Source organism: Oryx dammah, unplaced genomic scaffold, assembly GCF_014754425.2.
Source record: "Oryx dammah isolate SB20612 unplaced genomic scaffold, SCBI_Odam_1.1 HiC_scaffold_27, whole genome shotgun sequence".
In the NCBI taxonomy this organism is placed as follows: Eukaryota; Metazoa; Chordata; class Mammalia; order Artiodactyla; family Bovidae; genus Oryx; species Oryx dammah.
Genome location: NW_024070211.1, coordinates 73,085,611 through 73,110,057, shown reverse-complemented (window position 1 = coordinate 73,110,057; position 24,447 = coordinate 73,085,611). Strand labels below are relative to the sequence as shown.

General features: G+C 46.9%; 1 protein-coding gene across 2 annotated transcripts in view; it reads right to left on the bottom strand.

Moving 5' to 3' along the window:
• Nucleotides 1-24,447, bottom strand: part of MGAT5 (alpha-1,6-mannosylglycoprotein 6-beta-N-acetylglucosaminyltransferase) — a 394,846-nt gene that overhangs the window by 5,412 nt on the left and 364,987 nt on the right. For both annotated transcript variants that reach the window (XM_040228417.1, XM_040228416.1), the window contains exons 16-17: nucleotides 19,836-19,910; nucleotides 4,008-4,165 (exon numbers count right to left, since the gene is read on the bottom strand). In XM_040228417.1, the coding sequence (XP_040084351.1) occupies nucleotides 4,008-4,165; nucleotides 19,836-19,910 (233 nt within the window). The remainder of the gene's footprint in view (nucleotides 1-4,007; nucleotides 4,166-19,835; nucleotides 19,911-24,447) is intronic.

Sequence of the window (24,447 nt, the reverse complement as noted above, 5' to 3'; positions counted from 1 at the left end):
CCCCTTGTGCTGTTTCCATCTCACACACACACACACACACCCCTTGTGCTGTTTCCATCTCACACACACACCACACACACACACCTTGTGCTGTTTCCATTCTGCAGCCCTGGGGTGCTCGCCTCTCTCTAACTGCCCTCAACGGCTTCTCTCACAGGATGGGAACTGGGGCTTCTGAGGCCCTTCAGCCCTCGCCGGAGAGCTTGGAGCTCTTGAAACAAGAAAAAGGCCAGGCCTCCCCCTTCCCATGGGGCTGCCTATTTCCCAAGAGGACAGAAGCCCCGCAGCCCTCTCCACACACACCCATGCAGGATGAAAGGAAGGAGGCTGGGCCCCACCTGCTGGTCCCCCTCCTCCCCCCCATCCCCCTGCTCCACCTTGCTAATCCCAGCCCCGCATCCACCAAGTGTCCCCAAGCTCCCTTGTCACCGCTCTGAGGCACTAAGGCACCACAGTGCTCACAGTCCAGGCTTCATGGCTTAGAATTGCTCTTCAAAGAAATAAAAAACTACCCCAAACTCAATACATTAATATTCTAGAGGATACAACTGGTAAAGGTAGCAGCATTACACAGGAGGTCTTTCACTAACATGTGTTTCTGTTTCTGGGGGTGAAGTGCTCCCCCCAGGACCCCATCAGCATGGACTCCAGCTCTTTCTAGGACTTCTGTCCTCTGACCTCGCAGGGCCTGGTCTGGGTCAAGTGAGGTCGCCCCTGAATCCCGTGCGCTCTGTGCACAGGGGTTTGTGGTCGCGTCTCTGTCACTCCCATAGCCCCACCTGAGCAGGAGCTCCAAGACCAGCTGCCTGACTCCCCGAGTCAAAATGACAGCACGGGACACTTGACATCTGTCACGTCAAGTCATACTGCATGGCAAGGACAGGCTGGGGACAGCCGGAGGCGGAAAGGAGCTTAAACTCAGAGCCAGGCCCCAAGCTGGAGGAGAAACAGCAGCATGGGCTGGGAGGAGCCGCTCACTGCTAAGTGGCCATGAATATGGATCAGCCAGGATTGCTGCGCTGAGGAGGCACTCAGCAGACTTGCCAGAGAGCTATGACATTATCAGTATTTACAAATGCAGAAACAAAGGTATTCAATAGGGCTCTTATGTTCAGAAAATTAATTTCAGGCAGCTCTATTGCAAAATTAGCATTCGCAGCAGCCTTCTAGGGAGAAAACCCACAGATCTACAAGGGGATAGGTGGGAGGGGGCTGCTAAGTATTGCCTTGGCAAAGGGCCTGGCCCAAGGTAGCCCCTCACCCAGTCCTTCTTCTCCCCTGGGCTCGGCCTGGTGTACGGGATTGCCTGCCGGGATTGCTGGTGGGGGGTGGGGTGGGGTTTGAGGTGGGGGCGGGGGACTGGCTTTTCTGGTCGCAGCCTGGTGACTTCAGGCCTGCTCCGTGGCCCACATCCTGGAGGAAAGGACTTTGCTGTATACAGGCTCACCATCACTGGGGATGTCCCTATTTTATAGGTGGGAAGATTGACAGAACAGAGGAAATGGGTCCAGTGGTTCCCCTTCCTGTTCCCCTACAGGCTCGGTGGGGTGCTGGGCTCTCTGAGCCCCCGGCCTGGCCAGGAAGGCCCACGCCTCTGAGCAGTCCCATCAGGGTTGCCTCCTCCAGAGGTAGGCGGGGCTGCACATGGACAGTTGGGTGTGGACAGCTAGCAGTCTGTCCCTAGTGACGCCAGACTTCCTGTCAAACAGAGGGAGACACTCAGCGTTCTCAGGAAGCCACCTTGGTACAGGAGTGGTCTGCAACAGCGGTGAGTGGGAAGCTCCTCCTGCACTTAGAATTGGGGACATGTACTCTGGAGGTAGAAGCTTCTAGCATCACAGACATCAGACCAGCGCTGCCTCTCACATGGCTGCAGAACAGGATGTTGACCAACTCTGCTGGCCTGGCCTCTATTCTGCTGGTGGAATTGAGGCCACCTCTGATCTTGGTCTTCATATAATAAAAAATGAGAAAAAGTAGAATCCCCCGAGTCCCTACTCAGGAAAGGAGCCCTGCAGGCAAGATGCTAGAGATCATGTTTCCTCTCTGAAAAGGGTTTTACACCTTGTTACTTGAGGTGAGCATAGTAAGGCTTACAGGCAGGGCCAGGCCAGCTCAGACCACTGTGCCCAGATAAGTGCAGTGGCCAACTGTGCTCTAACAGGGTATGAAGCCAGAATGGAGACCTGTAAGCCTGGAGCCCTGAGTCATGCTGTTCCCTAAGGCTGGGGCAGGGGCTTCCCTGGTGGCTCAGGCGGTAAAGAATCTACATGCCATTGCAGAAGACACAGGTTTGATCCCTGGGTGGGGAGGAACCTACATGCCAACCCGTGTACCACAACTGCTGAGTCTGTGCTCCAGAGCCTGGAAGCAACCAACTACTGAGCCCACGTGCCACAGAGCAACTAAGCCCAGGCTCCACAACTACTGAAGCCTGAGTGCCTGGAGCCCACGCTCCACAACAAGAGAAGTCACTGCAATGAGAGGCCCATGCACCACAACCCGAGTAGTCCTCGCTCGCTGCAACTGCAGAAGATCCTGTGCAGCAACAAAGACCCAGCGCAGCTAATAAATAAGTTAAAAAAAAGAGACTGGGACCAAATGACTGCTCTGCAGAATATCTGGGGCTGGGAGAACAAACCCCCTAGGGGAAAACACCACATTAGAGCTATTAAGGTTGGGAGGGAGGTGATGGCTAATTAACTAGGTTGTGGCCCAGTGAGTGAAAGTCGCTCAGTCATGTCCAACTCTTTTCGACCCCATATACAGTCCATGGAATTCTCCAGGCCAGAATACTGAAGTAGGTAGCCTTTCCCCTCTCCAGGGGATCTTCCCAACACAGGATCGAACCCACATCTCCCTCATTGCAGGTGGAATCTTTACCAGCTGAGTCACAAGCCCAGGGTGGGTGCGATAAATATTGAGGCACAGATTTAGCCCTGACTGAGGTCATGAGTCAGGGGCCAGAAGAAACCTCAGATGAAAATATGGAAAATGTAAACACCAAACTCAAAATGCCACCACAAAAGGAAAGTAACGGTGTTGCTGACAGTAACTGCTTCCCCAGTAGCTCAGTGGTAAAGAACTCGTCTGCCAATGCAGGAGACGCGGGCTCATTCCCTGGGTCTGGAAGATGCCCTGGAGAAGGAAACGGCAACCCACTCCAGTACTCTTGCGTGGAGAATCCTACGGACAAAGGAGCCTGGCGGACTGTAGACCACGGGATGGCAGAGTTGAACATGACTTATCGACTAAACAACAACTGTAAGTAACAGAAGCAGCACAAGGGAAGCAACACTGGCGAGAGAGAGACCCCACTGGGCGACTCTGGGCTGTGATCCCAGTGCTGTGCCCGCCACCCTGCTCGGGGACCCTCAGGGACCTGGCAGGGCCAGGCTCACAGCCACTGTGATGCACTCATTAGGCTCACAGCCGCTGTGATGTACTCATTCCACAAGGGCTGGAATAAAGTGCAAAGGGGACGAGGCTACAGGAGGGGAGGGCAGCAGGGGATTTGCTGTGGGCAGTTCTGTGCCAGGTCCTTGCCCATATTTTTCATTGCTCCCTGACTCCAGGGTTGAAGACTGTCACTCTGCTAGATGCCACCTGGGGACCTGGCTTCAGCCCGGGACCTCAGGGGCGGGTCCACCCATGCTTGCGGTTCTGGGCCCATCTTGGCTCTTACGCTTCTTGGGTATGAAAGAGCTAACTGACACCTCCCACCATCTCCAAGCCCAGACTTGGCATTATTTATGCACATACAACACCCCCATTTGAATTCTAAATGTATCAGCAGGCCAGGTGAGCTCATCTACCTAACAGTAAAAATGCTAGGCCAACTTTCTCTGGGTAGGGGGAGACGTGGTGTGACCTGCTCCTTCTCCACAATTTATTCCAACAGCCCCTGAACCTAGAGCCTAGAAACGCAAACTTCATCCCTGTCAACCCAGCTGTAAGCCCGAGGCGAGCTGGAGGCAGAGCCGCCCCTCCCGCGCTCCAGCACTTACTTCAGCAGGTCCTTGTCCTTGTTGAGATGCTGGAAGAAGGACGGCTCACAGATGAGCTGGTTCTCCTGACACACCTGCTTGCAGGACTGCCCGGGCTCAGCAAATTTTACCTGTAGGGCACTCAGGGGCGGCCACATCACTTGCCCGTGGCAGAAGTCCTAGAATGACAATCAAACTGTCAGTCAAGGGACCAGGGATGCAAGCGGGGGGTCCTCTGTCTGCCAACCAGTCCCAACAAGCTGGGGCACCGGCTGTGAGAGAGCAGAGAGGGGCAGCGGATGGGAGCCAGACAGACTCAGGTTGGGATCTCGGCTAGAACACGGCCTTGGCCTTGACACCTCTAATTACCAGCTTCTTACGCCCAGCACCGCGCCTGCAGTAACAGGAACTATCCCTTCATGTCACTGTCCGTGATGATACCGTCGAGCTATTTAAAGTCTCCGCCCTTGAAGGCCCATCTCCAGGCCCACGTTCACCAGCTGTTCTGTTCCCTCTGCCCTAATTCCTAAGACATTTTCAGCGACTACCTAATTTGACATAGAACTTAACAACGGTTACCTAATATAACACTGTTTTGTGAGTGCTAGTTTCAACTCAGGGAAGCAAAAGAGGTCTGTAGGTCTCTGGAATAGAACCTATCGTGGGGACATGGTCTTGATAGAAGCTCAGTTGGTTGAAACAATTATAACACAAATTCAATAGCCAGAGAAGCTGTCTGAGGATGTGTGATAGGAGGTGAAGTCACCTGGTAGCCCCTAAGAGGAGAGGCACCTGGAGGCAGGGAAGGTGGGGGTGTGCTCAGGATGGGGCTGGTTGGTCATTCCCAGGATCTACAGGGAGCGGAGGAAACACACACGTCCAAAGGAGTCATGGACGGGGAGGATCAGGAGGAAACGCGTGCAGCATGGATAAGCTGAGCGGAGAAGAGAAAGGTGAAGTGGGACTAGGGATAGGGCAGGTGAGGAGCAGGAACTCTCCCCAACCTGGGACCCCAGCTTTCATCTCAGCCATGCCAGGAGCAAGTTTGAACAGGTACCGGGGGTGGGAACTCAGATACCACTGGCACCCAGAGCCCGCTCTGCTTGAATGTTGCTGATGGAACCCTAGTCAAAGCCTTCCAAATCTCTGGGCCATCCAACCTGCAGAAGACAAGCTGTGTTTAACTTCTTCGGGGGTGGGCTAGACCTCGGGGTACCCAGTGATGGTTAAGATCCTGGGCTCTCAATTCTACTTGGAGGAATTCACCCCAAACATATGGGACACATGGGGCAAAGAAACATACTCAGGACACGAGGAAACCTACCCAATATTGTCAAGAGGAGAAGTGAAAGACTTGAAACAACCTAAAGGTTGTATATAAACAGGTTGTATTAAAAGGTTGTGTTTAAACACCTAGAGCCAGACATCTTGGAGTGTGAAGTCAAGTGAGCCTTAGCAAGCATTATTATCAACAAAGCTAGTGGAGGTGATGGAATTCCAGCTGAGCTATTTCAAATCCTAAAAGATGATGCTATTAAAGTGCTGTGCTCAATATGCCAGCAAATTTGGAAAACTCAGCAGTGGCTATTGGACTGGAAAAGGTCAGTTTTCATTCCAATTCCAAAGACAAGCAACGCCAAAGAATGTTCAAGCTATCGCACAATGGCACTCATCTCACACATTAGCAAAGTAATGCTCAAAATTCTCCAAGCTAGGCTTCAAAAGTATGTGAACCAAGAATTTCCAGATGTTCAAGTCTGATTTAGAAAAAGGCAGAAGAACCAGAGAGCAAATACCCAACACCCATTGCATCATAGAAAGAAGAGAATTCCAGAAAAATATCTACTTCTGCTTCATTGACTAAGCCAAAACCTTTGACAGTGTGGATCACAACAAACTATGGAAAATTCTTAAAGAGATGGGAATTCCAGACCACTTTACCTGCCTCTTGAGAAAGCTGCATGCAGGTCAAGAAGCAACAGTTAGAACCGGACATGGAACAATGGACTGGTTCCAAATCGGGACAGGAGTACGTCAAGGCTGTATATAGTCACCGTGCTTATTTAACTTATATGCAAAGGACATCATGCAAAATGCCAGGCTGGATGAAGCACAAGCTGGAATCAAGATTGCTGGGAGAGATATCAATAACCTCAGATATGCAGATGACACCACCCTTATGGCAGAAAGCAAAGTGGGACTAAAGAGCCTCTTGATAAAAGTGAAAGAAGAGAGTGAAAAAGCTGGCTTAAAACTCAATCTTCAAAAACCTAAGATCATGGCATCCAGTTTCATCACTTCATGAGAAATAGATGAGGAAACAAGAGAAACAGTGTCAGACTTTCTTTTCTTGGGCTCCAAAATCACTGCAGATGGTGACTGCAGCCATGAAGTTAAAAGACGCTTGCTCCTTGGAAGAAAAGCTATGACAAATCTAGACAGCATAAAAAAGCAGACACATTACTTGTTGACAAAGGTCCATCTAGTCAAAGCTATGGTTTTTCCAGCAGTCATGTATGGAGGTGAGAGCTGGACCATAAAGGCTGAGCACTGAAGAAATTGATGCTTTTGAACTGTGGCGTTCAAGAAGACTCTTGAGAGTTCCTTGGACTTCAAGGAGATCAAACCAGTCAATCCTAAAGAAAATCAGTCTTGAATATTCATTGGAGGGACTGATGCTGAAGCTCCAATACTTTGACCACCTGATGGGAAGAGCTGACTCATTAGAAAAGACCCCGATGCTGGGAAAGATTGGAGGCAGGAGGAGAGGGGGAAACAGAAGACGAGATGGCTGGATGGCATCACCAACTCTATGAACATGAGTTTGAGCAAACTCTGGGAGTTGGTGATGGACAGGGAAGCCTGGTATGCTGCAGTCCACAGGAGGGGCTGAATTAAAATAATCTAAAGGTTGTATTTAAACAGGTAACTGTTCAGATACAAAGAAAACCAAGCAATATAACAGGTTACTATGCCCTGACATGGAAACATCCCCAGTACAAATTGAGAAGAGAAAAAAATAGGTTGAATGCTGGTATACAGTGTGTTTCCATTTGTGTCAATACACATAATCAGGCCTGTGTTCCTGTAAGAATATCTCTGGCATCACAAAGAAGAGGGAATGGGTAACAGGGTCAGGGATCATCAGGGAATTTGCTTTTCAATGTACATCCTTCTGGAATATTCTTTTTCCTCTTGCTTTCTGTCTATCCTCTTTGTGGATGGGGAGCTGGTTAACCATCTCAGGCTTTCAGAACTGGAGCCAGCAGGGACAGGTTCCATGCTCCCCCTGTTGGTCATGTGGAGCATTGCAGGAGGACTGGGCCCTGCAGGGTCCCTGAGCAGTGAGGTGGGTAAAGCCCCAGAATGCAGGCCAGAGCTGCACCCAGGGGGCCCTTCTGTGCTGTTTGCCTTTTTCCTCTTTCAAACCTCAGCTTCCTCATGGAAAAATGTAGGTGATGAAACTGATGATATCTTATGGTTCCTGCTTCTCCCCACTTCCTTCCAGAAAGAGGTGATGCTGTTACAGGTGGAGGAAGGTAACCGGCAAGTCGGCTTCTACTCCAGCCTCCTCATCAGGGCTTGCGATCCCGCCAGTAAGATGAACTTGCTGTCGTCTCCCACATTACATCCTGTCATGTGAGGATGCGCATGCTTGAGCCTGAGTGAGTGTGTGCTCAGTGGCTTCAGACTCTGCAGCGCCATTGACTACAACCGGCCAGGCTCTTCCGTCCATGGGATTCTCCAGGCAAGAATACTAGAGTGGGTTATCGTTTGCTCCTCCAGGAGATCTTTCCAACCCAGGGATCCGGACCCTCCTGCATCCCCTGCATTGCCAGGCGGGTTCTTTACCACTGGCACCACTTGGGAATCCCAAGTGAGTTTGGGGCTTAACAAATATTTCACAGCATGAGGTCAGGAAACCTAGAGCCTTAATTTGTATCAGCTGAAAACAGAAGACTCCAGAAGGGTCTAATAATTCAGAGATGATAGAAATGCACTGGTTTAATAGGATCTAGTTTAAGGTTTTGACAGTCCACAGAGCAGGACAGTATGCAGAGTGTCCTCCTATCTCACAGCCCAGGGCTGGAAGACATCGTTTAGTTCTTCAGATTTGTGATCATCTTCAGCATAATCCATGGAGTTGCTAAGCCCTGTGTAACACAATTATTTCGGTCTTGACCCCGTTACTAAGGGTGACAGCATGATGGCAGACCCAGGCACCCTGAATGGGAACCCTGAGTGTTCCCTGGTGGCTGTCACTCTCTAACCAGGCAGCGTATGGAAACTTACTGGCTGAACTTCGAAAATATGTCCATCAAATAGGAAGGAAGACACATGATGATCGACATAGTTATTGTTGATCAAAGCTGAGCATGTACATGGATATTTGGAAAAGGTTAAGCATTGGTTTTTTGGTTTGTTTTTCTGGCTGGCTACTGTAAGCAAAGAACTGATGTTTCTGAACTTTGGTGTTTGAGAAGACTCTTAAGAGTCACTTGGACTTCAAGGAGATCAAACCAGTCCATCCTAAAGGAAATCAGTCCTGAATATTCACTGGAAGGACTAATGCTGAAGGTGGAGCGCCAATACTTTGTCCACCTGATGCGAAGAGCTGAGTCATTAGAAAAGACCCTGATGCTGGGAAAGACTGGAGGCAGGAGGAGAGGGGGAAACAGAGGATGAGACTGTTGGATGGCAACACTGACTCAATGGACATGAGTATGAGCAAGCTCTGGGAGTTGGTGATGGATAGGGAAGCCTGGCATGCTGTAGTCCATGGGGTTGCAGAGTCAGACATGACGAGTGACTGAACTGACCAACTGTAAGCAACTTTGCCTATAATTCTTTAGGAGAAATCTGATAGCATTTACAGCCTTTAAGTATTATAATAAAGAGATTCAAAGTCTAATGGACACCAAAGCCTACTGTGTGACTGCTCACAACAGGCAAACAACTAGGAAACCTAGATCACTGGACACCATGACAGCTGAAGATGCAAACGCTGGCTTTTACAGCTTGGTAAGAACACTGCAAAATGTCCTCCTACAGGCAGTGAGAGCTGAGGGTGGTGTCTACACCTACTGAGTCTGGTGGACTCTTAACAGACTGCTTATTCATTCTGAGCCTCATGTGGTTATGTGACGCTGTCCAAGGGACAAAACTGAAATGGGGAGAAAGATTCTTCCATGTTCAACTAGGAGGTGGTGGGGCCATGTGCTTCAGATCTGAGACCTAGATTTGAGGCCTGGCCTCACCAGGGCGGGGCCTCCGGCACACTGCTCAGTCTGGTCCTGCCTCCACTGCTGTCCATACGGAGTGATGCTGCCAGACTGTGGGTGATGCAGCTAAGCTGAAGGCTGGCAAACAGCAGGCGCTCCCTTAATGCGCATCACCCTCCTCTGGCCCCTCTGTGGAGGCGGAGCCTGTGCCCTGTATTGGACTCTGGAGGCGGTGCAGCACTCGCATGTGCAGAAGCGGGGCAGCGCTGGAAACATGGAGCACCGTGCCTCGTCCCAAGCAGGGCAGACCTAGGCCACCTACTCAGTTCATAATAAACCCCTGCAGCCCCCAATGCAGGTTCCCTTTATCAGGAGAGCGTAACTCAACTCCACGTGGACTCTTGGGTCCCGGTCACCCTTGCTTTGGCTCAGCGGGGGCTGGTCCGGTATCCTCTCACTAGTCTGCTCTGGGTACGAGTAGGACCAGAAATAATGAAGACATATTGGTGGGAATGTAAACAGGTGCAGCCTCTGTGGAAAGCAGTATGCAGGTTCCTCCAAAAACTAAAACTAGAGCTGGCACATGATCCAGCAATCCCAGTCCTGGGCATACCCCTGGAGAAAACGCTGATTTGAAGATAGAGGTGCCCTCCAGTGTTCACAGCAGCACTACAATGGCCAGGACATGGACACAACCTAAATGTCCATGGAAAGACAAATGGCAAAAGAAGATATGATCTACATACAGATACACGATGGAATGCCGCTCAGCCATGAAAAAGAACGAAACGATGTCTTTTGCAGCAACAGGGATGGACCTAGAGTGTCATATTAAGTCAGAAGGAGAAAGATAACCGCCAGATGATACCACACATATGTGGAATCTAAAATAAGATGCGGGACTTTGTCTATGAAACAGAAACAGACTCACAGAAGCAGAGAACAGACTTATTGTTACCAAAGAGGGCACGGGGGTGAGGGAAAGCTGGATTGGGAGCTCGGGACTAGCAGATGCAAACTATTATATATACGTAAAACTGGATCACTCTGCTGTACACCAGAAACCACAGTACCTTGTAAGTAACTATACTTCAATAAAATAAAATAAAAAAAAGAAAGAAATAGAGAAAATAGCAGCAGGCCCTTTTTAAGGCTTGGTGAACCATGTGGAAAGCCTGAAGGTGAACAGGCTTGAAGAGAGGGAGAATGAAAGTGTCCCCAGTCAATGTGGCAACAGGTAAGGCAGGAGGGAGTGGGGATCTGAGTTACGGTTCCGGCTCCCAGCTGCGGGACTTCACAAATGCCCCTCAAGTTCCCTCTGCCTGCTTTCACATCTAAAATGCAGATAATACCATTTGTCTTTCAGTCCTTATATAACTCCTGTGAGATAAAAAATGAAGTGACGCTTAAGAGGGCACGCATGAAAGTGTTAGTCACTCAGTCATGTCTGACTCTTTACAACCCCATGGAACACAATCCACCAGGCTCCTCTGTCCATGGAATTCTCCAGGCAAGAGTACTGAAGTGGGTTGCCATTCCCTTCTCCAGGGGATCTTCTCGATCCAAGGATTGAACCCAGGTCTCCTGCACTGAAGGTGGATTCTTTAGCATGTGAGCCGCCAGGGAAGCCAAGAGGGCACCGAGAGATGTTACATATCCCAAGTAGAACATTATTTGCTGCCAGGGTTCACAGGGAAACGTCGAGTTGCCTGGACTGCCTATGACAATCGTCCGCAAGGGCCATCTCTTTGTCTAGCTGCTTGCAGGGTGCAACCGACACAACAGCTTGTCATAAACCTCGTCTCCACCCAGGTGCCAGCCCCACTGGGTGCTCACGGAAAGTGAGAGGTCCCCTGTTCCACTCAACCTCAGCATCAGCTAACAGGGCAACACCAACCGGCCTCGTCTCCTTGTTCACTCGCTCAACTTGCTCGTTTGTTCATTTGACAAATACTGTACTTGCTATGAAGCAGAAAAGCATAAGGGTTTGGAGTTTGGATTGCTTAGCTTTGAATCTCAGCTCCTCAGAGCAGCTGAGTGGTCTTGGCAAGCCCCATAACCTTTCTTTGCCTCAGTTTCCTCAACTGTAAAATGATGAAAATGTCAGCAACCACCTCAGAGAGCTGTGGGGAGAGGGGGAGGAAAATAATTATACTGTGTAAAGTGCTCAGAAATGTGCACGATCAAACACCATGGTTGGCTCTTACTGTTATTATGAGCAAGGGACTTTTCTATGCCCTTGGGGATGACTTGGGTAAAAAAAAAAAAAAGGAACTAAAACACCTGCCTTTATAGAGCTTCTTTTCAGTGAGGGAGATAGAGAAACAAAATAAATAAATTATATGTAATGTTAAAAGCTAATAATTTCTCTAAGTAAGAATGAAGTGAAGATAAGGAATTGGGACTGTTGGGGAAGAGGGTATTCAGATAAGGCATCACTGAGAAGGCAACATTCAAGAAAAGACCTGAGGAAGGTAAAGTGTGAGCCATGCAAGCTTCTGGGAAGGACATAACAGAAAGCAGCAAACGAAGTGCGAAGGCCGTGACAGCAAAAGGCCCGGCAGGTTCCAGGAGGAGCGGGCAGTTCCAGGCAGCCTGAGCTCTGTGTGTGTGTGTGCGCGCCCATACGTGTGTGGTGTGCATATGTGTGTGTGCATGCGTTGGGGGTTGGAAGTAGGAAGAGATGGTATCTGGGAGGTCAGAGCACCCAGAGCTTGGTGGGGGTGGGGTACCCATATAAAGCCTTGGCTTTTCCTTGGAGTGAGATAGAAGCTATTGGAGAATTCTGGGCAGAGGAGTGACAGGATCTGCAGAGCTGAGAACAGTAGACAGGAACAGAAGCAGGAACAGAGAGACAGCTAGGAAGCCACATAACAGTGCAGACAGAGAGACAGGCATCTTTTTCCAACAAACCTCCCTGAGATGCTCAGAGGGTGGCTTTGAAGGGTCTCTCAGGCATCCATTCAAAACTTAACAACCAACTATTAAAACTTACCCTGGGTGCTGGAAATCTGAATGTGGATGAGACAGAGTCTCTGGGGACAAAGGCCCGCATTTAAAAAAATTACAGAACAGTACACAACAGATGTCCAACCAGGATGTAAAGGCCACTGAGAGGAGACAGAGAAATAACTCTGGGGATGGGAAGGGGTGGGGGTAGTGTCAGAGAAGGCTTCCAGGAAATAGGGACTTCCGGGCTGGGTTTGGTAGGCTAAATAGGAGTTAGTGGCTTAGCACAAACACAGTGTTTTGCAGATAATTGGTACTCAATAAAGAACCACTAAATGGTTTTGGCAGCCTGGGGCTTTGATAGAAATAGAAAAAGATACTATTCTAACCCAGAAGCTTTACATAACCAGAAGAGACATAAACAGTAATTTCCAATCTGGTTAACAAGCTCACTTAGACACAGAACATCTGCATTCCTCTCTAATAATGATTTTAGCCAGTCACCAAATTTCCCTAAGTTTGCTTCAGTATGAAATTTCCCTATAGTAACAATAGTAAGAAAGGTCTATTAATCAACACATTTATGAGAAGTAATGTTCTGAACCAATGAACACAACATACTATGAAAATGAAGTAAGGGTGCTGCCTTTGTAACAAAGGCTAAGTAACAGTTTGGAGAAAATGTGATTCACCTAACACCCAAAGAGCTGGAGAAGACAAGGGGTCGGGAGAGGGGAACGCTGCTCCCTTGGAGTGAAGCACTGGGATCTTCTCCATAAACCCTCCACCTTGAGTGGCCGTCTGGCTAAATCTTTGATTGAGTTATTACACCATGACATATCAGGTGCAGGTGGATTCAGATGCAAGTCTGGAAGCAGGATCTAAAGCAAGTAAGGTCAGGAATTTGCAAAAAAAAAAAAAAAGGGGTGGGGAGTGGGAAGCAGGTTCAAGGCTATGAAATTGGGATTTGGGCCAAGTTTAGCCAGCTAGGTAAGGAGTAAGGGGCATATTTGTTATTTATGTTATAGCAGAAGAATCCAGAGCCAAGCACAGAAAAAGTGTTCAATACATCATGCGTGACCGATTGGATTAAACACATTTCAGTTGCTTCCTGGTACCTGCCATTCTCAACTTGTCCTGTCCTCAGAAAGAGTGAACTCTGTCCATGGGTGGCCCCTGGGGCTGATTCCCAGCAGCAGGTGCAAATTTACATTTCCACAAGGGCAACAGAGAAGGTGGTCATGAAGCTGAGCTGTGGTGACTAATCTCTATGGTGATCTTTACACTGCAAGCCAACAAGTTCATGTTGCAAAGATTTAGACATGAACCTCCCACATTTCAAACTCTTCTACAGAGGAGTCTATTGGGAGAAACAAAAACACATGTGCACATACATACGAATGTTCAAGGTAGCACTCCACTCTTCACAAAAGCCGAAAGGTGGAAATGACCCATATGTCCCTCAGTTGGAGAATGGGTAAACAAACTGTGGTCTATCCATGCAATGGAATACTATTCAGCAATGAAAAAGAATGCAATGCTAAAGCATGCTACAGTATACATGAGCCTTACAAACATTATGCTGAGAAACTGCACAGGGGCACAAAAGAGTCTTTTAGGGTGATGGGAATGTTGCAAAACTAGATTGTGGTAGTAATTGCCAAACCCTAATAATTAACAACAACAAAAAGCCCCACTGAATTGTACCCTTACATAGAGTGAATTTGAGGGTCTGTAAATTACATCTGAATAAAGTTGCTAAAAAAAAAAACCTGAAATGGTCTTACAACATGTTCTTCAGCTATATTTTCTACTTCCTGTAAAAACCCTATAAATACTATACAGGATGATTGTGCTCACATCGTTTTGCAAGAAGCTGTGTCTTTTATGTGAAAACCAAGTAAATTGGTTTCTGGGCTCCTGAAGCAGAAGTTAAGGCTTTCAGAGGACCTACTCTGTGCGAGGTACCTTCTCAGCCTTAAACATGTATTCATTTCTTGATTCCTCTACCAACCCCATGGGGTAGGTAGTAGTATCCTCACTGTACAGAAGAGGAAACTTGACCAAGGTCACTGAGAGTAGGGGCTAAGCCAGGAAGTGAACTTGGCTGTTAGACTCTAGGGCCCAGCACTCAACCATTACCCATTTAACCCTCCTGGGTTCAGGAATGGCTGGGCAAACAGCAACCACCAATTTTTCAAAAGAGTGAATACTTCTTAAGCAACTGCCAACCTTCTCCCTGTTTCGGTTCCTCTTCCTTTTTCCCTGTGACCTGGCACTTCCACCCTCCCCTCTACGTGGAGCTATCCAGATTCCCTGCCAGGTTTGTTCTTGCATCTAGAACATGCCCCTTGGAGGTCAGGATGGGCCCCCATGAACCAGATTTCCCAGGAGCTAAATTTGATTCCACTGTGGCTCTTGGAGTTAACTCTTTTCTCCCTCTCCCTATCTCCAGAGTGCTTTTCTCATAAATGATACAGCTCCTTGCAAAATAACGTGAGCATGGCTTTCAGAAATTAACCTGAGTATTGACATTCCATCAAAAGAACTTGCTCTACTTTCTGGCCTGAGGCAAGCACCGAAGTCTTTCCCAAGAAATGCATAACGAGAAACTTACCAAGCCTGAACACACCCAGATTAGGGGAGAAGAGTGCTCTGGATCTTAGAATACATTGGATTTTTCTCCTTGGCACAAGCTCCTACTACTGGAGAGGGTGTTTCTTTGGGAGAGCAATGCAATAGGGCTTGCTATGCAAATTGACACTATTAGCACAGTAGAGGGAATGGGGGCATTAAGGGAAAAAGCAACTGGTTTTCCTAAAGCCGGGATTCATCCCCTTTGGGTGCTACCTGGTCTGGAGAGGGAGGTTGCCTGCTGTTAAGCACTCTGAACAGAGTACACACTGAGGCCCAGGGCTTTCTCAATTGCGGTCAAATGGCATCCTCTGGCCCCCGTTGCCTGGGGTGAGTGTGATGAACAACCTTGAAAGGGTTCTGGGATAAAAGCTTCCTTATTCCCTTAGCAGATCACACGGAGGGCTCTGAAGGCAGAGATCAGCCTAATTAGGGCTGTGGTGCTCCTACGATTTAAGAGACAGCAAGCGTGCACTGCCGCCACCCTTCAGAGCTTGAGGCTTTCCTGTTCACACCAGAAAGAGCCTCTCTCCTCTCACTGCTCTTTGAAGATAGTCTTTGGGCGGCAAAAATAATGAACACTCCAAGCTCTGAAACACCAGAGCCTGGAGCTAATCGTTAAGAGGCAGAAGACCCGATCTGTGACCAATGGGGTCTTGGCCTCCTAATTTCCTTCTGGAGTTGGGGAACATTATGGCTTCAAGAAAACCCTCCCCGGAGGCCTAGGATAAACTCAAAATAGGCCCCTTTATTGCTCATTAGCAGCACTGAGAGAATGCTGAATAAGAAATGCCCCTAAACACAAGCGATTCCTAGAGTGACTTTTCTAAAACACCAATCTGATAGCATCACTGCCCTATTCCTGAGTTAAAACCTGTCTTCAGCCTCCTCTTGTCCCAGAATCAAATTCTGAGTTCTTGAGCTGAGCCTCAGCATCTTTTCAGGATGTGTCTCCTCTGACCTCCTCTTGCATCTTCTCTCTCTCTTCAGTCACAGCCAACCTTCCAACTCACCACCATTTCTCTTTATCCCCCAGGCCTTCGCATCTCGACCTCTCAGGGACCCCCACTTTGCCTTCAGGACTCATCTCCCGCAAAGTGCTTCCAGACACTCTCCCCCCTTCCCCTGCCCCCACCCTGAACCTGAGTTACGCGATCCCAGAGCACACCCGGGTGACAGATGTAATCAATGGCGGCAGCACTGCCTAACACCTTGACCTTGAAGCTACTTAAGGACAGAGACTCATCCTTTGACACCTCTTCTTCCCCAACTCCAGGAACAGTCTGCAGTCCCCTCCAGTTGACAAATACTTAAACAGAGCGGATGCATGAATAACAGCAGGCAGAAAAGAAACCCCTGGGTTTCTGTGAGCTGCAGAGCTCTGCAGAAGAAAATCTCTACCCAGGAGAAGTGTGAAAGGGCAATTTTATGAGTATGTTTTCTAGGAGACAATTTTATTAATTGTCTCTCCAAGTCATTAGGGTCAAGATGAGCCTGCTGGATCTTGGCACACAGGAATGAAAAGCACACACAGTCATCACCCTCCTATTCATTTAATCATTCTTTCAGTTTTGTTCACCTTCTCCCCGACAGGCAGAGGGCTAGGCACTTGGATGTCAAGGGGACCAAACTGGGTGTGGCCCTGCATCACTGAACATTTAATAAGGTCTATTTGCGGAACAGGACCTTCCTGTTTGAATTGAAATCTAGTAATAGGTTTAAAAAGAATGGGTTACATGATAACTTCTAAGACTGGCTGGCATTCAAGAATTTTAGGGAAGAAAGAAAGATGGCCTTCAAATAAATATGATAAAGTCTTTTCAAATATTTAACTTATATGCAGAGTACATCATGAGAAATGCTGGACTGGAAGAAACACAAGCTGGAATCAAGATTGCCAGGAGAAATATCAATAACCTCAGATATGCAGATGACACCACCCTTATGGCAGAAAGTGAAGAGGAGCTAAAAAGCCTCTTGATGAAAGTGAAAGAGGAGAGTGAAAAAGTTGGCTTAAAGCTCAACATTCAGAAAACGAAGATCATGGCATCTGGTCCCATCACTTCATGGGAAATAGATGGGGAAACAGTGGAAACAGTGTCAGACTTTATTTTTTGGGCTCCAAAATCACCGCAGATGGTGACTGCAGCCATGAAATTAAAAGACGCTTACTCCTTGGAAGAAAAGTTATGACCAACCTAGATAGCATATTCAAAAGCAGGGACATTACTTTGCCGACTAAGGTCCGTCTAGTCAAGGCTATGGTTTTTCCTGTGGTCATTATGGAGGTGAGAGTTGGACTGTGAAGAAGGCTGAGAGCCGAAGAATTGATGCTTTTGAACTGTGGTGTTGGAGAAGACTCTTGAGAGTCCCTTGGACTGCAAGGAGATCCAACCAGTCCATTCTGAAGGAGATCAACCCCGGATTTCTTTGGAGGGAATGATGGTGAAGCTGAAGATCCAGTACTTTGGCCACCTCATGCAAAGAGTTGACTCATTGGAAAAGACTGTGATGCTGGGAGGGATTGGGGGCAGTAGGAGAAGGGGATGACAGAGGATGAGATGGCTGGGTGGCATCACTGACTCGATGGACATGAGTCTGGGAGAACTCCGGGAGATGGTGATGGACAGGGAGGCCTGGCGTGCTGCGATTCATGGGGTCGCAAAGAGTTGGACACAACTGAGCGACTGAACTGAACTGAATTGATATGTGGATTCTAAAAAATGATATAAATGAACATTTTTTTACAAAACAGAAACAGACTCACAGACAATAGAAAAGAAACTTATGGTTACCAAAGAGGAAAGGTGGTGGTGGTCGGGGGATAAATTACGAATTTGGGATTAACATATACACACAAGTGACAATAACAGTCACTCAGTCATGTCCGATTCTTTGCGATCCCATGGACCGTAGCCTGCTGTGCTCCTCTGTCCATGGAATTCTCCAGGCAAGAATACTGGAGTGGGTTGCCACTTCCTACTCCAGGGACTCTTCCCAATCAGGGATCGAACCCAGATCTCCTGCAGTTTAGGCAGATTCTTTACCAACTGAGCCACCAGGGAAGCCACATGCACACTAACATATATATATATACTAATTAACAAGGACCCACTGTATAGCACAGAGAACTGTACTTAATATTCTGTAATAACCTATATGGGAAAACAATCTGAAAAAGAATGCACATGTATAACTTGATCACTTTGCCGTATACCTGAAACTACTACAGTATTGTAAACCATCTATACTCTGATATAAAATTCAAAATGTCTTTTTACAATGTGGTGGTGAGTAACCATTTTCCCTGAGAGGAAGTGGAGACAGGAAAGGTGGAAGTGGGTTTTGGCAGGGATCCTGGTAAGATCTCAGCCTCCAGGAAGGGTATAAAGTCTGTGATTTGTTAAAATCTCACTGCCGCAGGCCACAGCATCCCCGTCTGCACCTTTGGGGAAGGGCTGGCAGCTTCTTGAGATCAAAGAAGATGGAAAGTATAGCTCTGGGACAAGTGTCATTGCCTGAGGCTCCAGCAATGCTGTTGGCGCAAGCCTGCATGGGCTCAAACCAACCCAGCATCCAACCCTGATTCCATGCCTGAGCCCTACGGCTGAGACTCTTGGTTCTTGTTATCCAGAGAATGGGTGATGATTGCTACCTCCCAGGATTACTGTGAGGATAAATGAGATGATGAGTTGGGATGTAAAGTCTGTATGTAAAGGGCTGCCCCCATCAGGATAATGATACTGTCATTCTTGAGTTAAGTGTCATATAAAGAGTGAATGAGATAGTGATTCAAATGCTCAGCTCTCGTGGCAAAGTCTGATGAATACTACTGTAGAATACATTGTCACATAATAATACTATAATGTATATTAAATAATCAACAGCAATAGTGTGTCTTTATTGAACATATGTGTCGGTCTTGTTCCAAGCACTTCATATGTACTAGCTCATTTTCACATTAGCCGCTTGAGGTTCTAGTATCATCCTCATTTTGCAGGGGAGGAAACTAACACATCCAAGTCATACGGTCAGAAGGCCTCAGCGGAGGGGCTGGAATGCCAGTGGATGGCTGTGCTGTAGTCCCTCTTTCCATTAACAATCGTTCAGAACATCAGGCCCGGGCCCCTGAAGCCTCTGTCTCTGGCTGGCCCTGTCCAGCAGCTGCATTCAGGGTTGTCCATGGCTTACCACAGCCTGTGGCCTCAAATCTTTCACTCTGAACTTACCACGCCTACTTTCATTCTGAACACACCATTTCTACTTTCAGCCTTCAGAGTCCTCCCTGCCTACGTGTCAAGATCTCTTGATCGCACTAAGATGCTCTGCTTTGAAGCAGAGCTCCTCATCTCTTGCACTTGGTCAAGGACCTCATATTCCTCTACCCATGGGGGCTCTCAGCCTGCCTATTTCTAGCTCTGTGTTATTTTTGAAGCCTAAGGAATTAAGATGTTTTAAAATGATGGCAATGACACTTTTGGCCTTTACTTCTCTGAGCACAAGACACAGTGTCCCAACTCTGTTGGGGGTGGTGGGACCCTAGGAGCCCTCCCCAGCTTTGGAAGTAAAGTTTTGCTTTTATCTGTTTTATATACTTGGATTTCAAGTAAAGTTTCATTTGAAAAGGAATCCTATTTTTAAAAATGTTTGAAAACCACTAAAGAGTCCTACCTATTTGGAATTACTGACATATTTTGAGCCATCTATCTGTCCTCCTCCCCACCCAAGTCTTTGTGTGGTTCCTGGACAAGGCACAGGTCTGATGGTAAAGGAGGTTTTCATCTTGACCATCCAGTCCCTCCCTTCAGTATCCATGTGACCTTCCACCCACAAGGAACATTTGTACTCCAATGACAGCCAGACTCCTCTGGGTGACCACGGCAGTTCATATGTTAGAACTGCAAGAAGCCCTCATCTAGCTTGTGGAATCCTCCATATCGGGAAAATCTCACAGAATCATGGTGAGCTTTTACTTATTGACGAGCTGCCTGGGGTACCAGCAGGGAGGGAATGGCGAGGGCAGATGGACTTGAGAGAGTCTTACCTGTTTTTCGATGAAAGCATTGATTCTCTGTAGCATCCCCTCGCATGTGAATTCATACGGCATGTATGGCTCAATCTGCAGAAACAGAACAGATCATGGAAGAGGAGGACATGAGACATGTAATCTGTACCCAGTTCTCCACTGATTCACCCACACTCAGGTGCCACTGCCTGCAGGCAGTCAGGTGAGGGGCTAAGAATATGAACTTGGAAATCAGCAGACCTGTCTTCACAACCTCCCTGTTCCTTATCAGCTGTGGGACCCAGAGCAAATGAACTACCATCTTTGAGCCCCAGATCCTTCATGTGTGAAATGGTGATAAGAAAAACCCATGCTTTGGAATCTGTGGTGAATATTACATCGAGGGAAAAAGTAAAGTGCTTAGTTCAGTGTCTAACACATGGCAGGCATTCAAGCAAAGGCAGAGAGGGTCAGTTGTTGGAAGGTAAGATCTATGGGGCAGGGTCCATGGCTGCAGGATCATCTGTACCCTGGTGCTGAGCAGCAGGGCACACACTGGAACCAGCAAACATCTGGTAAATGAATGCAGGCCTCCTACCCTGAGAAAGGCATGTGATGAGTTATTTAATGACAGTGAAAAACTTCCTTTTGCACTGGTAGGTGAATATGTACCCAAAGAACTCAAGGATCAAAACACAGTGATGACGCATCACAGAGATTTCAGCAAGAGGTTCTAGGAGCCTAGAAGGTCAAAGCCAACTTCTGCTAAAATGTTGGGCTCTTAAGATCATCTATGATTCTAGCAAGCCAAGACTGAGGGAGGACCAAGATATGGCAGATGTTCTAGGGGGAGCAAGTAGTGGGAGATTAGACTTGAAAGAAGGAGTGTGGGAGGACAGAACTAGGATCCTGGAAGCTAACGAGCTAGGCTAGAAAGCAGCTCACTGGATTTCCACAAAGGACTTGAGATTTCTACCCTAAGGAGCCTGGACTTCATCAGAGGGTGCAAGTAAAGCAGAAGGTGCCTCACTGGGGTGGGGGAGGCAGTCTGATCAATACTGTGATACCTGTCAGAAGGGAAAGAAAAGTGGGTTGGAGTTCTGCACTGCCTATGCCAACATTCTGAGGCCTGTGTCTTCAGGGGCAGCCGTCTGGCATTATTAACCTGAAATGGATGTTACACTTGGGAGAAAATCACCAGTAATCCAATTTTTTACAGCTTCAGAGAACCCAACAGCAGTTAGCACGTTCACCACTTCCCTCCTAAGTCTGCACTTGCTTATCTCAAATCTACAGGGCGGAAGCCTGGACAAAACATCTGTGAGGTGAAGCCTGATGAAAATGGGAAATTGACAGAGAAGATACTCATCTGTGGGAAGCCAAGCAGTTGGGCTCAAGGCATATTCTCCCGTTTTCTGTGTTGATTCATACATTACATTTGAAATCTTCATCATCTATCATTGTTACTTTCATAACGTGTCTTTGAATACACAATTAGATGACATATCCCACAGCCATTGCTGCCCACATCCACCCATGGAGCCAAAAGAGGCAGAGCCATACCAGGGCAGGACTATTCTGCAAGAACTGAGGTCCTTTTGTCCCTAGAGAGTTCATCTCAGACGAGCAAAATATTCTTTAACTGACTTACATCTTCCAAGCCTGCATCTTTTCATCCCAAGCTTTTGCACTTGCTGTGCCCTCTCTAACCCAAACATAGTCCTTTATACCCAATGTATACTTTTTATTTTCTTTTAAAGAATATTTATTGAACCAACCTGTGAGTGATTCCAGAAGCTTTCTCTAATTGGCTAGAGAATATGTCTCCCCCCCATGTTTGTGGGAAAATATATGGAGGAATAAGAACAACAACAAAAAACATATAATAGAGGACTTGGCATATCAGTTTCATTTATAAAGGGATAAGGAGGGTTTCTAGAGTGAGGCAAACAAACAGCAGTGGGCATGTGTCATGCCACCAACAGATCCTATGTGGTAGGAAGCATACTAAACACTCAAAGGTCATTCCTACAACATATTCCAAAGGGCACCCATTAGAAATGAAAGTGAATTAATTCAAGAGCTCATGCGATAAACACAGAAAAACGGCTCTTCCTATGCCACCCTACTTGCTCTGTGGCCAGTTCCTGTTCTAAAAGATAAGGAACCAATTTTCCTATAAAGGAAGAGCTAAAAAGAAAAGAAACTATATTCTTACGCCATCTCTGCCAGTAAGTTCCATGAGCCATCTTGCTGTGGATGGGAACAGGGCCCCTCTGTGTGGGAAAGCGCTGCAGCTTAAGAAATATTGAGCACTGGCTAGTCTCTAACGTTAGATCTGTTGCACAGGTTTTGTGCGTGCGTGTCAGTGAGACAGAGAGGGAGTTTTCTGCATAACAGTCCTTCAGGGAAAGTCAAGGCCTCTTTGGGGGAATGGAAGGAAAGGGAATGTGGAACCACGGTGACTGAGAATCCCAAATAGGGCTAGTTATGGAGAAGCAGGGGGAGCTGTTCTCATCCTGCCTGGTGGAAGAAGGACTGTTAGTCATGGCCACAGGAAGGATGCCTGCAGACTGCACCATGCAGTCCCTCCTGGCCTTGGAAGCTTTCCCTATCCTCCCACATTTTCCTTTATTTTCTCCTCTTTACCTTCTTCCTTCCTGTGGGATTTCCTCTCTCCTCTAGCATTAGTCAGTGTTCTTGTAAGTCAGAGTGTTGATTTCTATGGGAACTACAATCTGAGATCAGTTAACCCCTGCATGGCCCCACCTGACACGTGGCTTGGCACCGGTCAATGAGATATGGTTTTAGAAGGCAGGAGACCACGGGTTGAGTCTTATCTTCTCTATCTACTAGGTAGAGAATTTTAAGTTAGACACTTCATGTAATTTCTCTTGATGATTTCAAATGTAAGACAGGTCATGCCATTCCACTGTTCAAAACTACCCATCATACTTAGAATAAAATCCATAATCCCTCTTTAAGAGGGGATTTCTTAAAGGCTCTGCAGCCTTTCTCTTTAAAGGCTCTACACATTCTGGCTCCTATGGAATCTCTTATGGTCTTCATTATTTCCAATAGGAAGTTGGTCGTCTTTCATACGGTTATTCCCCTGAATGTAATAAATTTTTCTCTGGCTACTTTCAAGATCATTTTCCTTATCTTTCATTTTTGGCAGTTCAGCTACAATGTATCTAACTGTGTTCTTCTCCATATTTATCCTGCTTGGCCTTCACTGAGCTCCCAGGATCTGTAGGTTGATGTCGTTCATCAATTTTAGAAAATCCTTAGCCATCATCTTTTCACAAATTTTCTTCTGGTCATTCTCTCCTCTGAGACTCTCATCACACATCAGTTGGGTTGTTTGATGTTGTTCCACAGATCTCATATGCCCCCTCTTTTTATCTTGCTTCTCTAATTTCAATAATTTCTACTGACAAGTCATTAAGTTCACTGATTATTTTCTTCTGCTGTGTATGTATGCTGATAAATCCAGTGAAAGACTTCATTCCTGATACTGTCTGTACCTTCGGTTCTAGTATTTTTTCATTTGGCTTAAATTTTTTTTTTTCCATTTCTGCTGAAATCCCCCATCTGTTCACATACGCTGTCCACTTTTTCCATCAAACATTTTAATATATTTGTCTTAGCATTTAAAATTTGCTGTCTGATAATTCCAACATCTGGGTCATCCCTGGGTCTGGTTTTATTGACAGAGTCCTCTCTTAATGATGCATCCTGTTTTCTTGCTTTTTTGAGTGTCATGTAACCTAAAATCTTATAATTAAATATGATAAATCTTGGTACCAAATTTCTGACACATTTATAACAAGCTTAAGGGTTATAAGAAATCACTACAAATGGTGATTGCAGCCATGAAATTAAAAGACGCTTACTCTTTGCAAGGAAAGTTATGACCAACCTAGACAGCATATTCAGAAGCAGAGACATTACTTTGCCAACAAAGCCCATCTAGTCAAGGCTATGGTTTTTCCAGTGGTCATGTATGGATGTGAGAGTTGGACTGTGAAGAAAGCTGAGCACCGAAGAATTGATGCTTTTGAACTGTGGTGTTGGAGAAGACTCTTGAGAGTCCCTTGGGCTGCAAGGAGATCCAACCAGTCCATCCTAAAGGAGACCAGTCCTGAGTGTTCAGTGGAAAGACTGATGCTGAAGCTGAAACCAATACTTGGGCCACCTCATGCGAAGAGTTGACTCATTAGAAAAGACTCCAATGCTGGGAAGGATTGGGAGCAGGAGGAGAAGGAGACGACAGAGGATGAGATGGCTGGATGGCATCACTGACTCAATGGACGTGAGTTTGGGTAAACTCCGGGAGTTGGTGATGGACAGGGAGGCCTGGCGTGCTGTGATTCATGGGGTCACAAAGAGTCAGATGTGACTGAGTGACGGAACTGAACTGAACTAAGGGTTATAATGACAATCATTTTTGTATTATACTCATCCCTTATTTTATCTCTCTCACTCTCACCTTTTCCTTTACTTCATTTCATGCTGTTTTTCTTTTAAAATTTTATCTTAATAAACCAGTCAAAATACTAGTTTCTATCCAGGTCCTGCTACTTACTAGTTGTGCGATTTTAGGTAAATAACTTAATTTCTTTAAATCTTAATGTTCTTATCTGTAGAA